The following is a 24,442-nucleotide window of genomic DNA, read 5'->3' as shown; positions in this document are numbered from 1 at the left end:
TGAGGTCAGGAGTTCAAGACCAGCCTGGCCAACATGGCGAAACCCTGTCTCTACTAAAAATACAAAAATTAGCCAGGTGTGGTGGTGTGGGCCTATAATCCCAGCTACTCCAGAGGCTGAGGCAGGAGAATCACTTGAATTCAGGAAGCAGAGGTTGCAATGAATCAAAATTGTGCCACTGCACTCTAACCTGGGCAACAGAGCAAGACTTTGTCTCAAAAAAAAAAAAAGAAAAGAAAAGAAAGAAGGAAGAGAGAAAAATACATTGTTGGCCTGAGTAGCTTGGTTAAGTCTTAAAAAATAAAGGTACCTTGGGAGGCCGAGGCGGAAGATCATGAGGTCAAGAGATCGAGACCATCCTGGCCAATATGGTGAAACTCCGTCTCTTCTAAAAATATAAAAATTAGCTGGGCATGGTGGCGCACACCTGTAGTCCCAGCTACTCAGGAGACTGAGGCAGAAGAATCACTTGAACCAGGGAGGAGGAGGTTGCACTGAGCCGAGATTGCGCCACTGCACTGCAGCCTGGCGACAGGGCAAGACTCTGTCTCAAAAAAAAAAAAGAAAAAAAAGAAAACGGTACCGTTGAGTATGAGCTTGAAGGAGGTCAGGGTTTGGAAAGCAGAAAGAAGAGGGAGCATGTATGGTGGAGGGTGGGGTGGAGAGGTGGTATCCCAGGTACACAGTGTTAGTGAGCCATGGGAAACTGGTCCTCGCAGGGAACTTCTGCCCTGGAAACCCCTCAGTATCTGACATTCCCTGGCCCCCTGGGGGACCCACAGGTTGCCTTAGAACCCAGAATGAGCCCCCAAGAAGCCTTGCCACAGGCTCGGCAATGGGCCCCAAACCATAGAGTGGGCTCTGCCTCATTGGTACAGCCACTATGATGAAGTGTTGCTTGGGGAACTGGGGCACGATGATGACAGTGCCTGAGAGCTCTTGTGAGCCCCCCCAGAGCTGCAGGAGAAGGGTCTGGGACAGTCCTGGCAAGCTCAGGCAGAGCTTACAGGTGCCTTGTAGCCGCTGGTTTAGGAAGAAACTTCTTTCCACAAGCCAGTGCTTAGGCCAGGTCCTTGTCAGTTGCACTGGATTCATACTGGGAGGCGGTGACTCCCACGGTGTTCCCCACTTTCCTTAGCACACTGGAGAAGTAACTCATTCAGGAGAATGGAGGGTCATTTGTGTCATGTTCCTCCCCTGCTCAAGAGCCTTCTGTGGATCCCCAGTACCCATCAGATCACAGTTTTCCTCGACCTGATATCCAGAGCCCTCCGTCATCTGATCAGCCGTTTCAGAGTCTAAAAATGGGAAGAGACCTAGATGTCATCTAATGTAATCTGAACCTGTCCATCTTTTTCACAATAACCCAGAGAGGTTGCCTCCCTTCTGCATGTGTGTTTCTAATAATGAGGAGTTCTCTTTCATGAGACAGCTTTAAGTTCATCCAGAAACTGCCTCTCTGGACTTCTGCCCATTGGTCTAGGTTTGAGCCTCTGGAGTTTTTCCTGCTTCCAGATGGTCACGCTTCAGAATACTGATATTTCTCTAAATTTTCTTCAGATATTAAGTCCATTTCAATCCAGGTCACTCTTTTTTGGAAATGGTCCAGCTTGTTAGTTTCCTTCATAATGTATAAAGCCTGAAACTGAATAGTGTTTCACGCATGGCCTTATCTGTGTAGAGAACTGGAACCATACGTTCCCTCCTTTTAATGCATCCAGAGAGATCAGACTTGCATGTTCATCAACCGTATCAAAATCTTGCTATTATTAAGTTAGCAGCCAAATAAAACACCTTAATTCTTTTTTTTGTTTTCTTTTGAGACGGAGTTTCTCTCTGTCACCCAGGCTGGAGTGCAGTGGCGTGATCTCGGCTCACAGCATTCTCCGCCTCCCGGGTTTAAGCAATTTTCTGCCTCAGCCTTCCGAGCAGCTGGGATTACAGGTGCCCACCACCACGCCCGGCTAATTTTTTGTGTGTTTTTAGTAGAGATAAGGTTTCACCATCTTGGCCAGGCCGAACTTGAACTCCTGACCTCGTGATCCACCCACCTCAGCCTCCCAAAGTGCTAGGATTAGAGTCGTGAGCCATGTGCCCGGCCAAAACACCTTCATTCTTTTCACAAGTGCTGCTTTGAGTCACGGCTCCCCGGTGCCAGTGAGTTTAGGCCTAAGTGTAGAAAATTTCCTTTGTACCTACTGGATTTCATCTTGTGAATTTTAATGCATTTTTCCAGTCTGTGGATTCTGATCATGTCTCTGTGGTGTAGAGGGCCTTGTCTAGTGCCGAGGTTGTGATCCTGAGCCTGAGCTTGGTCACACTGCAAAGACTGAATCCCCGCCCTACACTTGCTGATGTTACAGGCCTGGGCAGTTTACTTAGCAGTTCTTTTTTTATTTTTATTTATTTATTTTAGAGATAGGGTGTCACTCTGGTCCCCAGGCTGGAGTGCAGTGGCGTGATCATGGCTCACAGCAGCTTCAAACTCCTGGGCTCAAGTGATCCTCCTGTGATCCTCCTGTCTCAGCCTCCCAAGTACCTGGGACTACAGGCATGGCCACCGCACTTGACAAATTTTTTTTTTTTTTTTTTTTTTAGGCTGGGCATGGTGGCTCATGTCTGTAATCCCAGCACTTTGAGAGGCCAAGATGGGCGGATCACCTGAGGTCAGGAATTCAAGACCAACCTGACCAACATGGTGAAATCCCATCTCTACTAAAAATACAAAAATTAGCCGGGCTTGGTGGTGTGCACCTGCAATCCCAGCTACTGGGAAGCTGAGACAGGAGAATTGCTTGAACCCAGGAGGCAGAGGTTGCAGTGAGCTGAGATCACACCACTGCACTCCAGCCTGGGCAACAGAGCAAGACTCTGTCTCAAAAAAAAAAAAAAAAAAAAAAAAAAACTCTTTTTTTTTTGTAGAGATGGTGCCTTACTGTGTTGCTCAGGCTGTTCTCAAACTCCTGGCCTCAAGTAACCCTCCCACCTAAGCCTCCCAAAGTACTGGGATTACAGGTGTGCACCACCACACCTGGCTATTGAAAAAAAATTTTTTTTTTAGAGATGGGGTCTCGCTCTATTGCCCAGGCTGGTCTCAAACTCCTGTTCTCAAGCAATCCTCCAGCCTCAACCTCCCAAAGTGCTGGGATTACAGACATGAGCCACCCCACCCAGGCTTACTTAGCCTTTCTAAGCCTAAGAGATCTCAGGTACCTTGGTTTCTTCATCTGCAGAATGGAGCTGATTAATACTATTAAGTGTCTACTGGTAGGTTGTAGAGTTGTAAGACTTTATATAAGATAATTCATACAAAGGGGCCTGGTCTAAGCACTCATTAGTGCCATCAGCTTGATAATTATCACCACCGTTACCGCTAGTTCACTTCCTCATTCTTTTAAAAATGGCTATTTCTTACCCAAGAGCCGCCTGGCCTCATTGTTCATTGTTCCTTCGGGTCCTTTTCTTACAGTGTCTCCCCAGCCTGCGGCCCTTGCTGCTATCCTCCCCTCATCTAGGTCCAGAGCCTCTGCATCATCTTTTTTTTTTTGAGACGGAGTCTCACTCTGTCGCCCAGGCAGGAGTACGATGGCGGGATCTCGGCTCACTGCAACCTGCACCTCCCGTGTTCAAGCAATTCTGCCTCAGCCTCCCAAGTAGCTGGGATTATAGGCATGAGCCACCACACTCAGCTAATTTTTGTATTTTAGTAGAGATGGGGTTTCACCATGTTGGCTAGGCTGGTCTTGAACTCCTGGTCTCAGGTGATCTGCCCCCCTCGGCCTCCTAAAGTCTCTGCATCATCTTGGAGGCACCATGGATGCATCCTTCTGCTGTCTCCCTGTAACCCGGAGCTCCTATCTGCCAGTCCTACTGAAGCTCGTTTTACAGCCCACATTATATTGGGTCATTTCCATTTTCACATCTTTCATTTTGATTCCATTTTTCCTGTACTTTTATGCTATTAAATAGCTTCTGGCTGGGCATGGTGGCTCACACCTATAAGCCCAGCACTTTAGGAGGTTGAAGCAGTAGGATTGCTTGAGGCCAGGAGTTCAAGACCAGCCTGGGCAACATAATGAGACCCCGTCTCTATTTAAAAAAACCAACTAGCCAGGCATAGTGGTATGTGCCTGTGGTCCCAGCTACTCAGGAAGCTGAGGTGGGAGGATTGCCTGAGCCCAGGAGGTTGAGGCTGTAGTAAGCTATGATTGCACCACTGCACTCCAGCCTGGGTGACAGAGCAAGACCCTGTCTCCAAAAACTAATAATAATAGATTAAATAAAAATACAGCCAGGCGCGGTAGCTCACGCCTCTAATCCCAACACTGGGAGGCCAAGGCAGGGGGATCACCTCAGGACAGGAGTTTGAGAACAGCCTGGCCAACATGGCAAAACCCTGTCTCTACTAAAAATACAAAAATTAGCCAGGCGTGGTAATATGCAACTATTATAATCCCAGCTACTTGGGAGGCTGAGACAGGAGAATCACTCGAACCCAGGAGGTGGAGGTTGCAGTGAGCCAAGATTGCGCCATTGCACTTCAGCCTGGGCGACAGGGCAAGACTCCGTCTCAAAACAACAACAACAACAAAAATAGCTTCCTCCCTGAATTCTCACCTCCAGGCTCCATCCAGCTCTACCCCAGCTGCCGCCGCTGCTGGCCCATTCCCCTCCACCTGCTGTCATCTCTTCTTGCCACTCAGAAGCCCACTGGCCTCCCACACGCAGCCTTACCTGCCTCCTGGCTTCTCCTCCATCCCCCCCGGCCCTCAGGCTGCATGCTCCATGCCCTTCCACTTTGGTGCCTTTACTTGTGGCACTTCCTCTGCCCAGAAGGCCTGTCATCTGTGTCCAGAACCCCAGACCCAGTCCCCTGCAGGCCCGAACCCCTCCACAGTACAGAGCGGGTGCTGGTTCAGGGCTTGGAACCAAAGAGCATGACCTTGGGTGAGTTTCTCCGCCTTTCTGAACAACAGCCCTCCAGACCCCAGAGTTCCTATGAGGCATATATGACAGAAGTGGGTAATGGCTGGGACAGTAGCTGGGCCGAGTTATCCCTCCTTTCCCTTTAAGAAGTCTTCCTTGAGCAGTGTCTCAGTTTAAAAGGTTTCTCTCTCCTTTCAACACTACAGCACAGAACTTTCCTGATTCTCAGCTATACACACACCCTCAGTGGATCCATAGTTACAGACTCACGGTATATTATTTTACGTGGCTTATGGGAATTTTAAAGATTTTAAAAATTTGTTACTATAAGATTTTTGCGTGTGTGTGTGAGCAAGGTTCATAATGACCACAAGTTTGAGCAATTGGTCAAGCAGTAGGAACAGTTATTTTTAGGGTAAATCTAAATCTCACCCATCATGGGTCCTCCCTAGAGGCCCTGAAGCAGTTTCTACCATTTTTCTTCCCTCCGTCCCTCCCTCCCTCCCTCCCTCCCTTCCTTCCTTCTTCCTTCTTTTCTAAGACAAGGTCTTGCTCTGTCATTCAGACGAGCATAGTGATGCAATCTCAGCTCACTGCAGCCTCCAATGCCTGGATCGCTCAAGTAATCCTCCCACCTCAGTCTCCAGAGTAGCTGGGAATACAGGCGCATGCCACCATACCCAGCTAATTTTTTTGTAGGGATGAGGTCTCACTATGTTGCCCAGGCTGGTCTTGAACTCCTGTCCTGAAGTGATCTTCCCACCTGAGTCTCCTAAGGTACTGGGATTACAGGCATGAGCCACCGCATCCAGCCCCATTTCTAGCATTTCCAACTACCTGGTGTGGTCCTCTTCCTCACGGCCCATATTCCTTACAGGCCTTCCCAAACCCCCTGGAACTTAACCATGTCCAGGTCAGCATCTTACAGATTTGGGTTTCTTGTCCTTCTATGTATTTATATGCCTTGTAAGTCCTTTCTGACTGCAGACAACCTTGATGGGCTCCGGAAGTATGGAGACTTTGCCCAGGGGGTCTGTCTGCAGCCAGAATTTTGCCATTGTCATGGTGCCCCAGCCTATGTCATGGTGCCCCTGGCCTATGGTGCCAGGGGAAGAACATAGTTTAAACGGCTGTAATGCACTTGAGGAAATGTACAGGGAAGACAGTGCTTGGGACAGTTCTGTCACTGAGGACTAAGGTCCAGGGAAGGACGTGCTAAGAGGAAGCTGTAAGCACTGCGTCTCCATAGGAGAGAAGTACTGCTTCATGGAGAGGTTTAGGGGAATGAACTTTTCACTTCTTACTTGCATCTTTTTTTTTTTTCCTTTTTTGAGACAGGGTTTTTGCTCTGTTGCCCAGGCTGGAATGCAGTGGGGGCGATCACGGCTCACTGCAACCTCTGCCTGCTGGGCTTAAGCGATCCTCCCACCTCAGCCTCCCTAGTAGCTGGGACTACAGTTGTGCACCACCACACCTGGCTAATTTTTGTATTGGTTTGTAGAGACAGGGTTTCACCATGTTGTCCGGGCTGATCTCAAAATCCTGGCCTTAAGCGATCCTCCCACCTCAGCTTCCCAAAGTGCTGGCCAGAGATTCCTTCCTGACTGCTCTTACGCTCACCCTGCAGAGCCAACGACTGTGCTCAGGAGAGCCCCAAATCATGTGCTGTAGGGGAAGCATCGCATGTCATTCTTGTCCTCCCAGAGGACCCCATCTGATGGGGAAAGGACCCTGTAATTAGTTTCCTGGGGCTGTCAACAAATTCCCACTAATTGGGTGGCTGCATTCTCTCACCATCTTGCAAGGTAGGGCAATACTGTCTCTGAAAGCTCTAGGAAAGGCTCCATTTTTTTTTTTTTTTTTTTTTTGAGTGTCTCGCTCTGTCACCCAGGCTGGAGTGCAGTGGCGTGATTACTGCTTACTGCACTCTCAACCTCCTGGGCTTAAGCAATCCACCTGCCTCAACCTCCCTAATAGCTAGGACTACAGGCACACGCCACCACACCCAGCTAATTTTTGTATTTTTTAGTAGAGACACGGTTTCGCTGTGTTGGCCAGGCTGGTCTTGAACTCCTGACCTCAGGTGATCCTCCCGCCTCTGCCTCTCAAAGTGCTGGGATGACAGGTGTGAGTCACTGCGCCCGGCCGGGAAGGATTCTTTCTAGCTTCTCGTGGCCGCTGGCTGTCCTTGGCATTCCTTGGCTTGTAGACTCATCACTCATCTCTGTCTCATTTCATGCAGCATCCTCCCTGTGTGTCTCTGGATCCCTACATCTTCTTCGAGGATCACCAGTCATATTACATCCCATAATATGACCCTACTCCAGTGTGACCTCATCTTAACTAATTACATCTGCAAATGCCCTATTTGTAAATAAGATCATATTCATAGGTACGGGGTGGGGGGGGGGTTGGGCGTGATTATATATTTTTGTGGGGCGGGGGTATACAATTCAACTTACAACAGAGGTTATACTGTTTAAAAATCAAGTCTGGTCAGGAGAAGAAAATATATAAGGAGATATGGATTTAAGAACATATTCATTAGCTGGGCGTGGTGGCAGGCACCTGTAGTCCCAGCTACTCGGGAGGCTGAGGTGGGAGAATCGCTTGAACTCAGGAGGCAGAGGTTGCAGTGAGCCGAGGTCACGCCACTGCACTCCAGCCTGGTGACAGAGCGAGACTCCGTCTCAAAAAAAAAAAGAACATATCTGAGAATTTAGAAAAACAGCAGCTGGATGTGGCAGTGTGCAGCTATAGTCCCAGCTACTTGAGAGGCTGAGGTAGGAGGATCACTGGAATCCAGGTGTTCAAGTCCCGCCAGCCTGGGCAACCTTGAGGTCAGGAGTTCGAGACCAGGATGGTCAACATAGCGAAACCCTGTCTCTACTAAAAATATAAAAATTAGCCAGGCATGGTGGCATACGCCTGTAGTCCCAGCTACTCGGGAGGCTGAGGCAGGAGAATCGCTTGAACCCAGGAGGCGGTGTTTGCAGTGAGCTGAGATCATGCCACTGCACTCCAGCCTGGGCAACAGAGTGAGACTCTGTCTAAACAGAAAAAAAAAAAAAAGTTTTTATTTCCAAAGGATAGATTCCTAGGAGTGAGATTACTGGGTCAAAGTTTTTTTTTTTTAACCTTTCATTATAGAAAAGTTCAAACGTATACAAATATGAAGACTAGTCCAAGAAGCCCTGGTATAGCCCCAGCATCAACAAGGAACTTGTGGCCAAACATATATCCTATGGACAAGGGGTCAGCATTTTCTGCAAAGAGCCAGTTAGTAAATATTTTAGGCTTTGCAGGCCTCATGGTCTCCATCGCAACCATTCAACTCTGCCTTTGTAATGCAGAAGCAGCCTCAGCTGATATTAAATGAATACATAAATGCATGAGAGTGGGTGAATTCTAATAAGATTTCTTTTCTTTCTTTTTTTCTTTTTTTTTCTTTGTTGTTGTTGTTGTTGTTGTTGTTGTTGTTGAGAGTTTTGTTGTTGTCGCTGAGAGCTCTCTCAGCCAGGCTGGAGTGCAATTGTGGAATATCGGCTCACTGCAACCTCCGCCTCCCAGGTTCAAGCAATTCTCCTACCTCAGCCTCCCGAGTAGCAAGTAGCTGGGATTACAGGTGCCCGTCACCACACCCAGCTAATTTTTGTATTTTTAGTAGAGATGGGGTTTCACCATGTTGGCCAGGCTGGTCTCAAACTCCTGACCTCAGGTGATCCACCCACCTTGGCCTCCCAAAGTGCTGGGATTACAGGCATGAGCCACTGTGCCCGGCCATAAGCTTTATTTTCAAAACCAGGTGTTAGTCTGGTCTGGTTGTGGCTTGCAACTGTAGTTTGCTGATCCGTGGGTCTATACCATCAACCACCAGACTTTTTATTCTCCAGATTATTTGAAGTAAATCTTAGACATTGTATCATCTTGCCAGTAAATATTTCAGAATGAACCTGTTTAAAAAAAAAACAAACTCTTTAAAAATTAACCACAACATATTTATCACACCTAAAATTTTAAAGGTAATTCCTGGCTGGGGACAGTGGCTCATGCCTGTAATCCCAGTGTTTTGGGAGGCTGAGGTGGGAGGATCACTTGAAGCCAGGAGTTTGAGACCAGCCTGGGCAACATAGTGAGACCCCGTCTCTACCAAAAATGAAAATAACTGAGCATGATGTCATTCGCCAGTAATCCCAGCTACTCAGGAGGCTGAGGCAGGAGAATCGCTAGAGCCCAGGAGTTGGAGGCTGTGGTGAGCCATGATTGTGCCACTGCACATCAGCTTAGGGGACAGAAAAAGACCCTGTCTCAGGACGAAAAATAATAATAATAATAATAAAAACTAGAGTTTTTTCAGCCCCTTTGCAGAATTTTCCAGGAGATACATTCAAGAAAACCAAGATGTAGAGAAGTCTATATATGACAATCTAATTTTTGTAGAACAATGGCAAAATTAACCTCTTCAGTATGTAGGTATTTATGTGTATGTGTGGGTGTATGTATGTGATACATAACAGGTTTTTAACATGGGTTATAGGGATAGAATGACATCAAAACAGAAAAAGGATAAAATCTGTACCTAAGAAAACAGCCTACATGATATAATCCCTTTTCTGTGTTTGTGCAAATGGTACTCCTATGTATATGCACTTTGCAAAATTAAAAAGAGTTATGATTTGGCCGGGCACAGTGGCTCACGCCTGTAATCTCAGCACTTTGGGAGGCAGAGGTGGGAGGATCATTTGAGGTCAGAAGTTCGAGACCAGCCTGGCCAACATGGCGAAACCCCGTCTGTACTAAAAATACAAAAATTAGTTGGGCATGGTAGTGCACACCTGTAATCCCAGCTACTCGGGAGGCTGAGGCAGGAGAATTGCTTTGACACAGGAGGCAGGGGTTGCAGTGAGCCACGATCACACCACTGCACTCTAGCCTGGGCGACAGAGTAAGACTCTGCTCAAAAAAGAAAAAAACAAGGCCTGTAATCCCAGAACTTTGGGGCGCACGGATCACCTGAGGTCAGGATCTCGAGACCAGCCTGGCCAACCAACATGGTGAAACCGCGTCTCTATTAAAAATACAAAAATTAGCCGGGTTTGATGGCGGGTGCCTGTAGGCCCAGCTACTCGGGAGGCTGAGGTGGGAGAATCGCTTGAACCCAGGAGGCAGAGGTTGCAGTGAGCCAAGATCAGGCCACTGCACTCCAGCCTGGGTGACAGAGCGAGACTCCTCAAAAAAAAAAAAAAAAAGTTAACGATTTTAAAAACGATTGAGAGGGAATGTTTAATGTCCCTTGATGTCATTAAGGAAGTACAAGGGAATTTGCTTAGAAGTTGGAAAATGCCCAAGAGTGTGGTAAAACAAAGACTTAGTGACCACCGCCGGTGCTGGCCAGCCGGAGAAGGCTCTGTGGAAGGTTTGGAGGGGAGAGAGGGGCAGCTGGATGCTCTTGGGCCATGGTCACTCCCTGATCTCTGCGCCTCTTCCTCCTGCTCCGGGAGAAATAATGTTTCCCTGGGGGATGAAAAGCATCTCTTTGTGCGGGCTTTAATTGCCATGTTGTTGTGCCAAGGGAGTGAGTGGCAGGCGGGAGCAGCAGCTGGGCACAGCCAATGCCAGGCAGTGGTGCCCACTCCCTCAGGACGGCCCAGCCAGCTGGCTCCTGGGAGCGCTGCCCACCTCTGCCCCCAGCTGGGCGCCTGCAGAGGAACCGACCACCCGTGGGGCTGGGGGAGGTTGGCTGGAGGAGGAGAAAGGGGCGGGCATTTGGGAGGGTCTCAGCCACTCAGAGGCTTATTCATCTCATCCTCCTTTCCCTCCCCCCTTCTTGTTTTTCAGACTGTCAGCATCAATAAGGCCATTAATACGCAGGAAGTGGCTGTAAAGGAAAAACACGCCAGAAATATCCTTTTGGATGTTGCTTGGAAGACCGACCCTGAGGGAGGTCAGCTCATGGGGACTGAGGTCAGGGCCAGGCTGCCTTGCTCAGCTCCAGGAAGGGGCAACCCTGCACAGGCCAGGTCCCTGCAGCTTCTGATGATGGCAGCTTCTCAGAGAGGGCTGGCTGCAGAGACCACAGACCTTCAGGGTGGCAGACACCAAAGAGGCTGTGGAGCCCAGGCCTTTCAACTTGCCAAAGATCCTGCTCCTTTCCTTAAGGACTTAAGCACTCCTTTTTTTCTTTTTCCCAAAGGGGTCTTGCCGTGTTGCCCAGGCTGGAGTGCAATGGCGTGATCATAGCTCACTGCAGCCTCAAACTCCTGGGTTCACGCAATCCTCTCGTCTCAGCCTCCCGAGTAGCTGGGACTACAGGTGTGCACCACTATGCCTGGCTAATTTATTTTATGATTTTTAGAGATGGGGTATTGCTCATTGCCCAAGCTGGCCTCAAGCAATCCTCCCTCCTCTGTAACCCCAAAGTGCTGGAATTACAGGGGAGAGCCACTGCACCTGGCCGACTCAAGCTTTGTAGAACCTCATAGTCACTTGAAAGTTACTTTCCTTTGAGAGACCTCCTGGGGGTCAGGAGGCATCTTCACCTATATTCAAAGCCCTCCAGGTCCTTTCTTTGCCTTTACAGGAACACAGGGACCACTCCCCTGGAGGTTGCATAATCAATAGTTATCTCCTTTTCTGAGCATGAAAGCAAAAAGAAAAAGAGAGTTTTTTTTTTTTTCTTTTTTGAGACAGAGTCCCACTCTGTTGCCCAGGCTGGAGGGCAGTGGCATGTTCTCGGCTCACTGTAACCTCTGCCTCCTGGATTCAAGCGATTCTTGTGCCTCAGCTTCCCAAGTAGCTGGGATGACAGGCGTGTGCCACCACACCCGGCTAATTTTTATAATTTTAGTAGGACCGGGGTTTTGCCATGTTGGCCAGGCTGGCCTTGAACGCCTGGCCTCAGCCTCCTAAAGTGCTGAGATCACAGGTATGAGCCACCATGCCTGGCCGAAAAAAAGAAAGTCTTAGCTTCAGAGGTTGGTTGGCCTTAAACTGAGGCAGGGGCTCTCTACCTTCGTGAACAGGTTCAACCTATGCCAGGGGGAAGAAGACAAGAGCCTTGAAGTGGATTAGGGAATGGGTGACTTGAAAGCCCTCTGTAAGCCCACCACACCCAGGAGCAGCCTGTGGCTTTGTAGAGAGGTGCAGGACCATGCTGGCTGATGAATCCCTAGGAATCTGCCTTTGAGTTGCAGAATCCAGGAACTGAAGCGCTTAATCCCCAAAGGCTGAAGGAGAGAGTCTGCCAGGGGGGTGGCTAAGCTTTTAACTCTCTGTGTGCTGGGCCAGAGCAAGGTGGAGTTCCGGGCAAGCAGAGTTGGGACTTTTTTTTTTTTTTTTTTGAGACAGTCTTGCTCTGTCGCCTAGGCTGGAGTGCAGTGGCATGATCTCAGCTCACCGAAACCTCCGCCTTCCAGGCTCAAGAGATCCACCTGCCTCAACCTCCCAAGTAGCTGGGACCACAGGTGTGTATCACTACCCCTGGCTAATTTTTGTATTTTTAGTAGAGACGGGGTTTTGCCATGTTGCTCAGGCTGGTTTCAAACTCCTGAGCTCAAGCAATCCTCCTGCCTTGGCCTCCCAAAGTGCTGGAATTACAGGCATGAGCCACCGCGCCCAACTTCGGAGGCCGCACCCAGCCTCAGAGGCTGGACTTCTGTCTGCAGTGGGAAGCTTCTCCTCACCTGGGCTCTTGGTTACTGTGTCACAGCCAGGCAAGCCAGAGCAGCTTGTCCCGAAGCCTTCTAGCCTCAACCCCTAGAGGCGACCCTCCAGGTTAGATAGCCAGAGAAGCCCAGCATTGCTTAGTGTGGTATATGAACTGCTGTTTGCTAGAGGGAAAGCAGCTTGCCTTTAGTGGGAAGATGCTTTGGCTGGAATTAGGATGGCGGCTGCAGAACCTCTCTGGGGTAACCCAGAAGTCCAGCCCTGTGCGAGCCTAGCTAGATCTTGCTCTTTTTTTCCCCAGAAAGACACAGGCCCCTTGGTTTCCTGCATCACGTTTGGTACCCTTGCGATGATTCAAAGCAAACCAAGAAAAGCCTTTATTTTAAACGGCCCAGTGGATTTTCTCAGAGGAAATGACTCAGCCCTGACCCTTACCTACGAATAATTTGTGATCAATCTGATAAAAGATATGAGTAAGGGAGAGACAGTTATCATCAGGCAGTGTGCTGTTCAGGACAAGACATGGGTGCAGAGAGGCCAGGCCTGCAGCGGCAGGGTCAGGTCACATGCTGCCGGGAGGCTCCCTGGGAGGAGGGAAGGGGCCCTGCAAGGAGATTCTGACATTCTGCCACTGGAACTCTCGGGCTCACTCTGGGACCTTGAGTGGGGCCTCCATGAGTCTTAGGTCACTTTCTGTTCAATCAAAGGTTGGACAAAGAAGATTTCAGGCCAGGTGTGGTGGCTCATGCCTATAATCCCAGCACTTTGGAAGGTGGAGGCGGGTGGATGACCTGAGGTCAGGAGTTCGAGACCAGCCTGGCCAACATGGTAAAACCCCATCCTACTGAAAAAACAAAAATTAGCCAGGTGTGGTGGCGGGTACCTGTAATCCCAGCTACTTGGGAGGCTGTGGCAGGAGAATCACTTGAACCTGGGAGGCAGAGGTTGCAGTGAGCCGAGATCGCGCCACTGTACTCCAGCCTGGGCAACAAGAGCCAAACTCCGTTTCAAAAAGAAAAAGATTTCAAAGATTTAACAGTCCAGCCCTAACATTCTATGAGTCTCTGATTCATAATTTCTAAATGGTGAATAAATGTTGAAAAATCAACTCCATACAGTAGGGTTTGAAATGCCTAATTAAAGATATCCCAAAGCTTTTGTTTTTTTTTGAGGCAGGGTCATGCACTGTCACCCAGGCTGGAGTGCAGTGACACAATCAGTTGGAGGCTCACTGCAGCCTCCAACTTTTAGGCTCAAGTGATCCTCCCACCTCAGCCTCCTGAGTAGCTGGGACTATAGGCACATGCCATCATGCCTGGCTAATTTTTTATAGAGATGGGGTCTCACTGTGGCCCAGGCTGGTCTTGAACTCCTAGCTAGGCTCAAGCAGTCCTCCCGCTGGGCCTCCCAAAGTGCTGCAATTACAGGCGTGAGCCACCATGCCCAGCACATTTATCTATTATCAGGTCTTTTATCAGCTGCCTTAGATACAAACTGAATAAGCATTAGGAAGTCTGACTTCAGAAATGCTGCTTACACATTTATCACAGATGCCTAAATGGTGAACAGGTTGGCCCGCCACCTTGGTATTCACTCCTGGAGGGCTGGGGACTGAGTCTTATTTTTCTTATTTTCTTTTTTTTCTCCCTGAATGGATTTTACAGGCTTTGACACATACTTGGGGCATAAAAATGCTTATATGTGAAAGAATGCCAGAAAGGTCTCCTTGCGCATTTCAAAGTCAGGGTGCCTGAGCCGGGTGTGGTGGTTCGCACCTGTAATCCCAGCACTTGGGGAGGCCCAGGCAGGAGGATCACATAGCCCAGGAATTCAAGACCAGCCTGGGCAACATAGTGAGACCCATCTCTACAAAAAATAAAAAATTAGCTAAGTGTGTTGGTGCATGCCTGTAGTCCCAGCTACTTGGGAGGCTGAGCAGGGAGGATCACTTAAGCCCAGAAGTTGGAGGCTGCAGTGAGCTATGATTGCACCAATGCACTCCCGACTGGGCAACAGAAGGAGACCCTGTCTCTAAAAAACAAATTAACAAAATTAATTTAAATTTAATAAAATAAAGCCAGGGTCCCCAACTAACTCTGCACTCAGCTTCGGTTTAGGAGGCTGCTCTCAGGAAAAGTAAGCACTGTCCACTGGGAGAAGGAGTGCGGGGAGGCTGGGGGTTGCTGGTCTCTCCTCACGGCTTCCTTGCAGTCTGCAGGGGCTGTGATTTAAGTGGAACCAAAAATTATTTCAGAAATCGCTCCTACACCAAGGCCAGGCGCAGTGGCTCACACCTGTAATCCCAGAACTTTGGGAGGCCAAGGTGGGTGGATCTCTTGAAGCCAGGAGTTCGAGACCAGCCTGAGCATCATGGTGAAACCCCGTCTCTACTAAAAAAACAAAAATTAGCCGGGCATGGTGGCGGGTGCCTGTGATCCCAGCTACTTGGGAGGCTGAGGCACGAGAATCACTTGAACCTGGGAGGTGGAGGTTGCAGTGAGCCAAGATTGTGCCACTGCACTCCAGCCTGGGCGACAGAGCGAGACCCTGTCTAAAAAAAAAAATAGAAAGAAAGAACGAACGAGAGAGAGAGGGAGGGAAGGAAGGAAGGAAGGAAGGGAGAGAGAGAAAGAGAGAAAGAAAGAGAGAAAAAGAAAGAAAAGGAAGGAAGGAAGAAAGAAAGAAAGAAAGACAGACTCCTACACCAAAAGCTGATTTTAGCTTCCAGACCCAAACATCTGTTTAAGCCCACCCCTCTCTAAATGAAGATGTCATCGAGGAAAGGAGCTTTATGGTATCTTCCAGTTCAGAAGCAAAATAACATGTGCTCTGGGTGAGTCATTTAGTTTCCTACCTGAGATGAGTCCTTCTGCCCTAAATGACAGTGCACTTGCGACCTGAGCCTTGCTGAGTAAAGCCTAAAGTTCCGGGCACAGAGTTGTCCTAACAACTGACAGTGCCCAGTTACTGGGTCTGTGAATCTTGTTGAAGCACACAATTACAAAAGTGGAAATTCTCTCCTCACTCCAAAAAGAGCTCACTAATGACAGAGATCTGGAATAGCCGAACTTAAAATCATGTGAGGCCAGAGGGACATTTGTTTATTTTTGAGATGGAGTCTCGCTCTGTCGCCCAGGCTGGAGTGCAGTGGTGCAATCTTGGCTTACTGCAACCTCCATCTCCCAGGTTCAAGCGATTCTCCTGCCTCAGCCTCCCGAGTAGGTGGGATTACAGGCATGCACCACCATGCCCGGCTAATTTTTGTACTTTTAGTAGAGACGGGGTTTCACCATGTTGGCCAGGCTGGTCTTGATATCCTGACCTTGTGATCTGCCCACCTCGGCCTCCCAGAGTCCTGTGATTACAGCCATGAGCCACCACGCCCAACCCTGATGGACATTTATTACATGCAAACTGACAACTATCTGCAGAGGGTGGGTGTGTTTAGAATTAGGCCTGGGGAGAAGTGGTTCCAGGATCCCATATATGGGGAATTCAAGGTGTGGAGAGATTGAAGGTGACCCTGAACAGGGCCAGGCAGGTTTATGGAAGAAGTCGGGTGTTCAGGTTTATGGAAAGGGCTTTTGTTGTTGCTGTTGTTGTTGAGGCGGAGTTTTGCTCGTTGCCCAGGCTGGAGTGCAATGGCACGATCTCAGCTCACTGCAATCTTTGCCTCCCAGGTTCAAGCAATTCTCCTGCCTCAGCCTCCCAAGTAGCTGGGATTACAGGCATGCGCCACCACACTGGGCTAATTTTGTATTTTTAGTAGAGATGGGGTTTCACCACATTGGTCAGGCTGATCTCGAACTCTGACCTCAGGTGATCCTCCCGCCTCAGCCTCCCAAAGTGCTGGGATTGGAGGTGTGAGCCACCGCGCTCCACCATGATGGACATTTATTACATGCAAACCAACGACTATCTGCAGGGAGTGGGTGTGTTTGGAATTAGGCCTGGGGAGAAGCGGTTCCAGGATTCCATATATGGGGAATTTAAGGTGTGGAGAGATTGAAGGTGCCCCTGAACAGGGCCAGGTGGGTTTACGGAAGAAGTGGGGTGTTGAGGTTTACAGAAAGGGCATTTTAAACAAAGATTGCTGCTGTCAAGGCAAGCACAAGGCTGGCTAAATGGAAAGGGGCTGGGAAATGCTGCCTGGAGGAGGAGCCAAGGGGTCAAGGTGCAGGACTCCCTGCAGGGACCAAGGTCCTTGACGAGGAGCAGAAGCACACCCTCACTTTTTTTTTTTTTTTTTTTTTTGAGATGGAGTCTTGCTCTGTCACCCAGGCTGGAGTGCAGTGGCATGATCCTGGCTCACTGCAACCTCCACCTCCCGGATTCAAGCAATTCTCTTGCCTCAGCCTCCTGAGAAGCTGGGATTACAGGCGCCCACCGCCACGCCCAGCTAATTTTGTATTTTTAGTAGAGATGGAGTTTCGCCGTGTTGGTCAGGCTGATCTTAAACTCCTGAGCTCAGGTGATCCACCCACCTCGGCCCCCCAAAGTGCTGGGATTATAGGCGTGAGTCTCTGCACCTGGCTTGCACACCCTTACTTTTAATAATGCATAAGAAAGAACCTGAGGAAGCCCTCAAATGTTGTTTAAAAGTTAGGTGTCATAAGGCCAGACACAGTGGTTCATGCCTGTAACCCCAGCACTTTGCAAGGCCAAGAGGGGAGGACCACTTGAGGCCAGGAGCTTGAGACCAGCCTGGGCAACATAGCAAGATCTCATCTCTACCAAAAATTTAAAAATTAGCCGGGCACAGTGGTGCATGCCTATAGCCCCAGCTACTTGGGAGGCTGAGGTAGGAGGATTGCCTGAGCCCAGGAGTTCGAGGTTACAGTGAGCTATGATCACACCACTGCACTCCAGTCTGGGTGACAGAGTAAGACCCTATCTCAACCACCACAACAAATAGCTGTAGTTATTCCCGAAGGACACATCATCAACTCAGCATTCTCATAGAAAGGACAACCCAATACCACCGTGGCCTACAGGGTATTTGTGCAAATTAGAAAAAGACACACCTCTCTCTCAAGATGCTTACATCTCGGGAAATTGTCTACTCAAGTGGATTTTATTAAAATAAGTATTCCCATCTGCCCTAAAACTCCCAGAAGGAATGTACAGTTCTATGGTGTCTTAGCTCTGAGCGGCGCTCCCTCCAAGGCACTGCCAACCACGACTTGCACTACTGCTCGGTCCCCTGCAGTGGCTGTGTGCAGGCTTGGTCCCCTGCAGTGGCTGGGTGCAGCCTCTATCCCCTGTGATGGCTGGGTGCAGGCTCAGTCCCCTGCAGTGGCTGGGTGCAGGCTCAGTCCCCTGCAGTGACTGGCAGAGCCCATCCGTTGTTTTCCATAACCCCCCCTCACCGTGCATACTGGGCACCCACCATGAGAAAGGGGCACAGACCTTCTGGTCTGTTGTCAACTGCCTGCCTCTGTCTAGCAATGCAGTGCTCTGCTGGAAGTTCTGCCATGTGTTCCACAAACTCCTCCGAGATGGACACCCGAACGTGAGTTCCTGGGGCTGTGGGGTGGCAGGGAGCCAGGGATCCTTGTGGGGAAAGTGACTGCCTGGGCCACAGAGGCTGCTGTCCTCTCCCACACTGCCCCCTTCTCCTGGCCTTTGGGTTCCCCATTAGAGTTGGGTGAGTCTCCCTCCCATCAGCCTGTCCCCCTGCCCTAGGTTCACCTCCGCCTCTCTCCATCCTCCTTCCCTTTGTCTTTCTTTCCTTCTCCATTCTCTCACAGGCTGTTCTTTTGCCCCTGCAGGTCCTGAAGGACTCTCTGAGATACAGAAATGAATTGAGTGACATGAGCAGGATGTGGGTGAGTTTGGAGATGTACTCAGGAGCCACGTGCTTCTCCTTTCCTTCCTCAGAGGCCACAGAGCAAGGACTGGAGGGTGAAATAAATTCATCTCCTTCAGCTTGTTGAGGATTTCTCCCATGGGTGCCAGAGACGGACTAAGGATGCCCCCAAAGAGTACCATGATATCCATAGTCTTGCCTGGGGTCTCTGGATGCTTCAGGAAAGTTCCAGGGCCTGGGAGCTTCTCCTGCCAATGAAAACTCATAAACTCATGTCACAAAGCTGTCCAAGGTTGGGATCCCTCAGCAGTAGCTACATGGCCATGTTTCCTGCTTTTTTTTTTTTTTTTTTTGGTAGAGACGGGGTCTTGCTATGCTGCCCAGGCTGGTCTTGAACTCCTGGCCTCAAGTGATCCTCCCACCTCAGCCTCCCAAAGTGCTGGGATCACACACATGAGCCACTGTGCCCAGCCCACAGTTCCTACTTCTCTTCTCCTTCCACTGGTCCCGTTGGAGTCATAGTGCATTGAGAATTAGAATTAGCATACCCAATTCTTAATGCCAGAGCTTTTTCTTTCCTGTTTAGAGATTATCAGTGCTTTAGGATGAGGGGGGAGGTAGGTGGCAATATCACAGTCAATGGAAAAGAGCATTTCTGTACACACACCACAATCACCCCAGATTCTGATGTCCGTGGGTGTGTATATGGAGAGGGGTAATCTGCATTTTGAAGAATCTCTCTTGGCCAGGCGCAGTGGCTCACGCCTGTAATCCTAGCACTTTGGGAGGCCGAGGCAGGCAGATCACCTGAGGCCAGGAGTTTGAGACCAACCTGGCCAACATGGTGAAACCCGGGCTCTATTAAAAATACAAAAATTAGCCGGGTGTGGTGGCGTGTGCCTGTAATCCCAGCTACTCGGGAGGCTGAGGCAGGAGAATCGCTTGAACCTAGGAGGCGAAGGTTGTGGTGAGCCAAGATTGGGCCACTGCACTCCAGCCTGGGTGACAGAGTGAGACTCTGTCTCAAAAAAAAAAAAAAAATCTCCCTGGTTGATTCTGATATGTTCTTTTGCCTCTACCAGTTGAGAACTACTACTTTAGCCTTTTTGCAAAGTCTTACCTGTATCTGTCTGCACCTATAAAATGTTGGCAACTATGTAGTCCTATCTACCTATCATAGGTGAGGAAACACAGGCCCAGAAAGGGAAGCAACTTGTCCTAAAGTCACAAAATTAGGTACCAGAACAAAGTTGAGAGTTGTCCCCAGATTTCCCAACTGTGCGCTAGAAAACGTTCCCTGTAACATGTAAAGCTTAGGTCTTTTTCCTTTTTGTTAGAATTTGCCTGGTATATATTTCTTCATCTTTTTACTTTAAGCATTCCTATATTTTTATGTTTTAGAAATAACACTTATAAATAACATTTGGTTGGATTTTGTGTGGTTTGTGGTGGTTGTTTTTTTATCCAGGATGGTAGTCTTTGTCTTTTAACTGGGCATTTAGTCTATTTACATTTATTATGCTACATGGTATGTTTAGATTTATGTCTCCCATTTTATTCTATGTTTTCTATTTGTCCCATCTGTTCTACTTCTATTTCTCTCATTCCTTGCCTTCTTTTGGATTGGCTGGGTATTTTTTTCTCATTCTGTTTTTTCCTCATTACTATTTGGGAGGTTAAAAAACAAATCTACTTTTTTTGTTTTTGGCATGTTCTCTAATAATTACAAAATGCTTGCTTGTTTTATCTAGGTCTACCTTTCGTATCTTTGTTTCCTGTATAACACAAAGACTTGAGAATATTTTAGTTCCATTCAGTCCCTCAATTTATCTGTTAGCATAACCATGTATTTTGGTTTTGGTTATGTTTATCTTTAAATTCTGTAAGTTATTGTTTTATTTTCCTTGTTTTATTCTGTGCTCTCCATAGACCTTTCATCTGAGATCACTTTCTTTCTGCCTGAATTATTTCCTTTCTAACTTCCATAATTGAGAGCCTACTGGTGGCTGACACTGTGTTTGCTTGTTTAAGGATGTCGTTTTTGGCCAGGCGCAGTGGCTCATGCCTGTAATCCCAGCACTTTGGGAGGCCGAGGCGGGCGGATCACGAGGTCAGGAGATCGAGACCATCCTGGCTAACACGGTGAAACCCCCGTCTCTACTAAAAAAATACAGAAAATTAGCCGGGCGTGGTGGTGGGTGCCTGTAGTCCCAGCTACTCAGGAGGCTGAGGCAGGAGAACGGCGTGAACCCGGGAGGCGGAGTTCACAGTGAGCCGAGATCGCACCACTGCACTCCAGCCTAGGTGACAGAGAGAGACTTCGTCTCAAAAAAAAACAAAAAAAAAACAAAAAAAAAGAATGTCTTTTTTTTTTTTTTTTTTTTTTTTTTTTTAGAGACAGAGTCTTGTTCTGTTGCCTGGGCCAGAGTACACTGGCATAATCTCAGCTCACTGCAACCTCCGCCACCCAGGTTGAAGCGATTCTCCTGCCTCAGCCTCCCGAGTAGCTAGAATTACAGTGCCTACCACCACACCCAGCTAATTTTTATATTTTAGTGGAGACACGGTTTTGCCATGTTGGCCAGGCTGGTCTCGAACTCCTGACCTCAAGTGATCTTCCCTCCTCGGCCTCCCAAAGTGTTGGGATTACAGGCATCAGCCATCGCGCCCAGCCCCTTCTCAGATTTTGGCTAGACCTGTGTCAGACTTTCTCATCCTACCCCTCATGTCTCTAAACCACTCTTTCAGTTTTTTCTACCTATTTGTCTTTGCTGTATTCTGGATAATTTTTATCAACTCTAGCCTTCAGTTTGCCTCCTCTCCAGTTGGGTCTAATGTGTTATTAAGCTTCTCCATAAGGTTTTCAATTTCATTTAGTACAGTTTTCTTTTCTTTTCTTTTCTTCTTCTTCTTCTTCTTTTTTTTTTTTTCTTTAAGACAGAGTTTTGCTCTTGTTGCCCAGGCTGGAGGGCAATGGCACGATCTCTGCTCACGCAACCTCCACCTCCCAGGTTCAAGTGATTCTCCTGTCTCAGCCTCCCAAGTAGCTGGGATTACAGGCATGTGCCACCACGCCCAGCTAATTTTGTATGTTTAGTAGAGATGGGGTTTCACCATGTTGGCTAGGCTGGTTTCGAACTCCTAACCTCAGGTGATCCAATGCCTCAGCCTCTCAAATTGCTAGGATTACAGGCATGAGCCACCACACCTGGCCCAATTAGTACAGTTTTCATTTCTGAAGTTCTATTTATTTATTTATTTTCAAATCTGCTTGTTTTTTGCGGGGGGAGGTGGTTGTTGTTGCTGTTTGAGACAGGGTCTCACTCTGTCACCCAGGCTGGAGTGCAGTGGCGCGATCATGGCTTATTGCAGCCTCAACCTCCTGAGCTCAGGTGATTCTTCCACCTCAGCCTCCCAAGTAGCTGGGAAAACAGGTGTGCACCACCAAACCCAGCTAATTTTTGTAGACGCAGGTTTTCGCCATGTTGCCAAGGGTGGTCTCAAACTCCTGGGCTTAAGCGATCTGCCACCTCAGCCTCCCAAAGCACTGGGATTACAGGCAGGAGGAGCCACTGTGTCTGGCCCTGCTTCTCCTCCTTTACAATTTATTATGCCCTGCATGTATTTTGAAACAGTCTCTTATTTCTTTAGATATATGAACCAAAGTCATCTCATATATATTTTGTAATTCTATTATCTAAAGTCTTTAGAGATTTGTTTCTGTCCTCCGTCCCTTTTGGTGCATTTTGCCCATGCTGTGTAGTTTTCTTTATGTTCGGTTATTTTCTACCCTAAGCTGCTCATCTTCCTTGGAATTGTATCTGTGGAGAATTCTTTGAAGTCTGTAATGAAGGCAGGTTCCTCCAGAGAGAACTGGCATTTGCTTCGATTGAGATCACTCGAAATTAAATTCTCAGCTTAAGGTTTTGTGAGTTTAGGGCAGATTTTCCTTCCCCAATCACAGCGGTGATTTGAGGCGGTAGAATTCTTCATAGTCCTTAGGGAGGACTTCCTCAGTGCAGGAGTACAAGCGTTTGTTACTTTATTATTTATCTTTACTTCCCCTATACCAAGGAGGCAGTCTTTTGTGTGTGTGTTGGTGGTGGTGGTGGTGTTTTGAGACAGTTTCTTGCTCTGTCACCAAGGCTGGAGGTATGGTGACATGATCACAGCTCACTGCAGCCTCAACTTCCTGGGCTCAAGTGATCCTCCCACTTCAGCCTCCTGAATAGCTGAGACCACAGGTGCACACCACCATGCCCAGCTAATTTTTTAATTTTTTGTAGAGATGGGGTTTCACCATGTTGGCCAGGCTGGTCTCAAATTCCTGAGCTCAAGCAATCCTCCCTCCTCGGCCTCCCAAAGTGCTGGGATTACAGGCATGAGCCACTGCACCTGGCCAGACTCAACATTCTTAAGTAGGAAGCTTTGTCCAGAATTTATCAAAGGCAGTCCTTATGTTTGTACAAAAGATTGTGCTATAAGGAATGTTCATTGAAATGGTTTATGATAGCAAAAATTTCAACTGGTTTGAATTGGCTTCAGCTCATTTGAATTTATTGAGTCAGTTCAATAAATTACAATAGTACTGGTCAGTCACTAAAAATAATGAAAGAAAGTTGAAGAAGTTGAATAAAATTGCAGCATATTAAGCAAGAAAAATAGATTGATTCTATTTTACATTTAAGAATAAAGGTAGATGGCTGGGTGCGGTGGCTCACGCCTGTAATCCCAGCACTTTGGGAGGCAGAGGCGGGCAGATCACCTGAGATCAGAAGTTCGAGACTAGTCTGGCCAATATGGTGAAACCCCATCTCTACTAAAAACTACAAAAATTAGCTGGGCGTGGTGGCTCACACCTGTAGTGTAATCCTAGCCTTTTGGGAGGCCAAAGCAGGTGGATCACTCAAGGCCAGGAGTTTGAGACCAGCCTGGGCAACATGGTGAAACCATATCTCTAGTAAAAATACAAAAATTGACCAGGCGTGGTGGTGCGTGCCTGTAATCCCAGCTACTCGGGAGGCTGAGGCAGGAGAATCACTTGAACCCAGGAGGTGGAGGCTGCAGTGAGCCGAGATCATGCCACTGCACTCCAGCCTGGGCAACAGAGCTAGACCCCATCTCTAAATAAATAAAATAAAGGGGAGAAAAAAAAGAAGATAGATTCTTTACCAGAGAATTCCTGGCTGCAGATCTCTCAACTGTTATGTTCTTGTTGTTGACTCTGTTTCCCCTCCTCTTCCTAAAAGGGCCACCTGAGCGAGGGGTATGGCCAGCTGTGCAGCATCTACCTGAAACTGCTAAGAACCAAGATGGAGTACCACACCAAAGTGAGTCTCTGCGGACAGTTCTGCCGCCACCGCCGCCTCCCCTGCTCCATCCCTTCAACCCCTCCCTGGGCTCATTTGTCAGCTCTTTCAGGTAATAGACAGCCCAGGCTTCTGAGGAAGTGTGCACATCATGTACCCAAGCTGTGAGAGAGGAAAGCCACTGCCAGGCCCACGGGGTGTGACGAAGGCTGGGATTTTGGCCCGTGTCTTCTGCACCCTTTGTTCCCCATTTTGCAGCTAGAAAGAAACCTGGCCAGGCACGGTGGCTCACACCTATAATCCTAGCTCTTTCGAAGGCCCAGGCGGATGGATCACCCAAGGTCAGGGGTTCAAGACTGGCCTGGACAACATGGCAAAACCCCGTCTCTACTAAAATTACAAAAATTACCCATGGTGGTGATGCATGCCTGTAGTCCCAGCTACTCGGGAGGCTGAGGCAGGAGAATCGCTTGAACCTGAGACCAGGAGGCAGAGGTTGCAGTGAGCCAAAACCATGCCACTGCACTCCAGCCTGGGAGACAAAATGAGACTCTGTCTCAAAAAAAAAAAACAAAAAAAAGAAAGAGTAACCCTAGGCACTATATTACCTTATGAAAATGTTACAGAAGCATTGATTTTACTGTTAATAAAAACAATTCCTGGCTGGGCACAGTGGCTCATGCCTGTAATCTGAGCATTATGGGAGGTCGAGGCTGGAGGATGGCTTAAGACC

At 48.4% G+C, this 24,442-nt stretch overlaps 1 protein-coding gene across 5 annotated transcripts in view; it reads left to right on the top strand.

The window, feature by feature from the left end:
- The window catches only part of LOC117977910 (huntingtin-interacting protein 1-like), a 135,927-nt gene that overhangs the window by 58,626 nt on the left and 52,859 nt on the right, over window positions 1–24,442 (top strand). For 3 of the 5 annotated variants that reach the window (XM_055115058.2, XM_055115054.2, XM_055115057.2), the window contains exons 2-5: window positions 10,765–10,828; window positions 17,961–18,103; window positions 18,363–18,419; window positions 23,650–23,730. In XM_055115058.2, coding sequence (XP_054971033.1) covers window positions 18,405–18,419; window positions 23,650–23,730 — 96 coding nt within the window. In that variant the 5' untranslated portion in view covers window positions 10,765–10,828; window positions 17,961–18,103; window positions 18,363–18,404. Of the gene's footprint in view, window positions 1–9,176; window positions 10,662–10,764; window positions 10,829–17,960; window positions 18,104–18,362; window positions 18,420–23,649; window positions 23,731–24,442 lie in introns of those variants that run through there. The other 2 variants (XM_063605787.1, XM_063605786.1) reach the window with 1 other exon arrangement.

Source organism: Pan paniscus, chromosome 6 (genome assembly GCF_029289425.2).
Source record: "Pan paniscus chromosome 6, NHGRI_mPanPan1-v2.0_pri, whole genome shotgun sequence".
NCBI lineage: Eukaryota > Metazoa > Chordata > Mammalia > Primates > Hominidae > Pan > Pan paniscus.
Note: the sequence above shows the minus strand (reverse complement) of the source record. Positions and strands in the feature narration are given on the sequence as shown.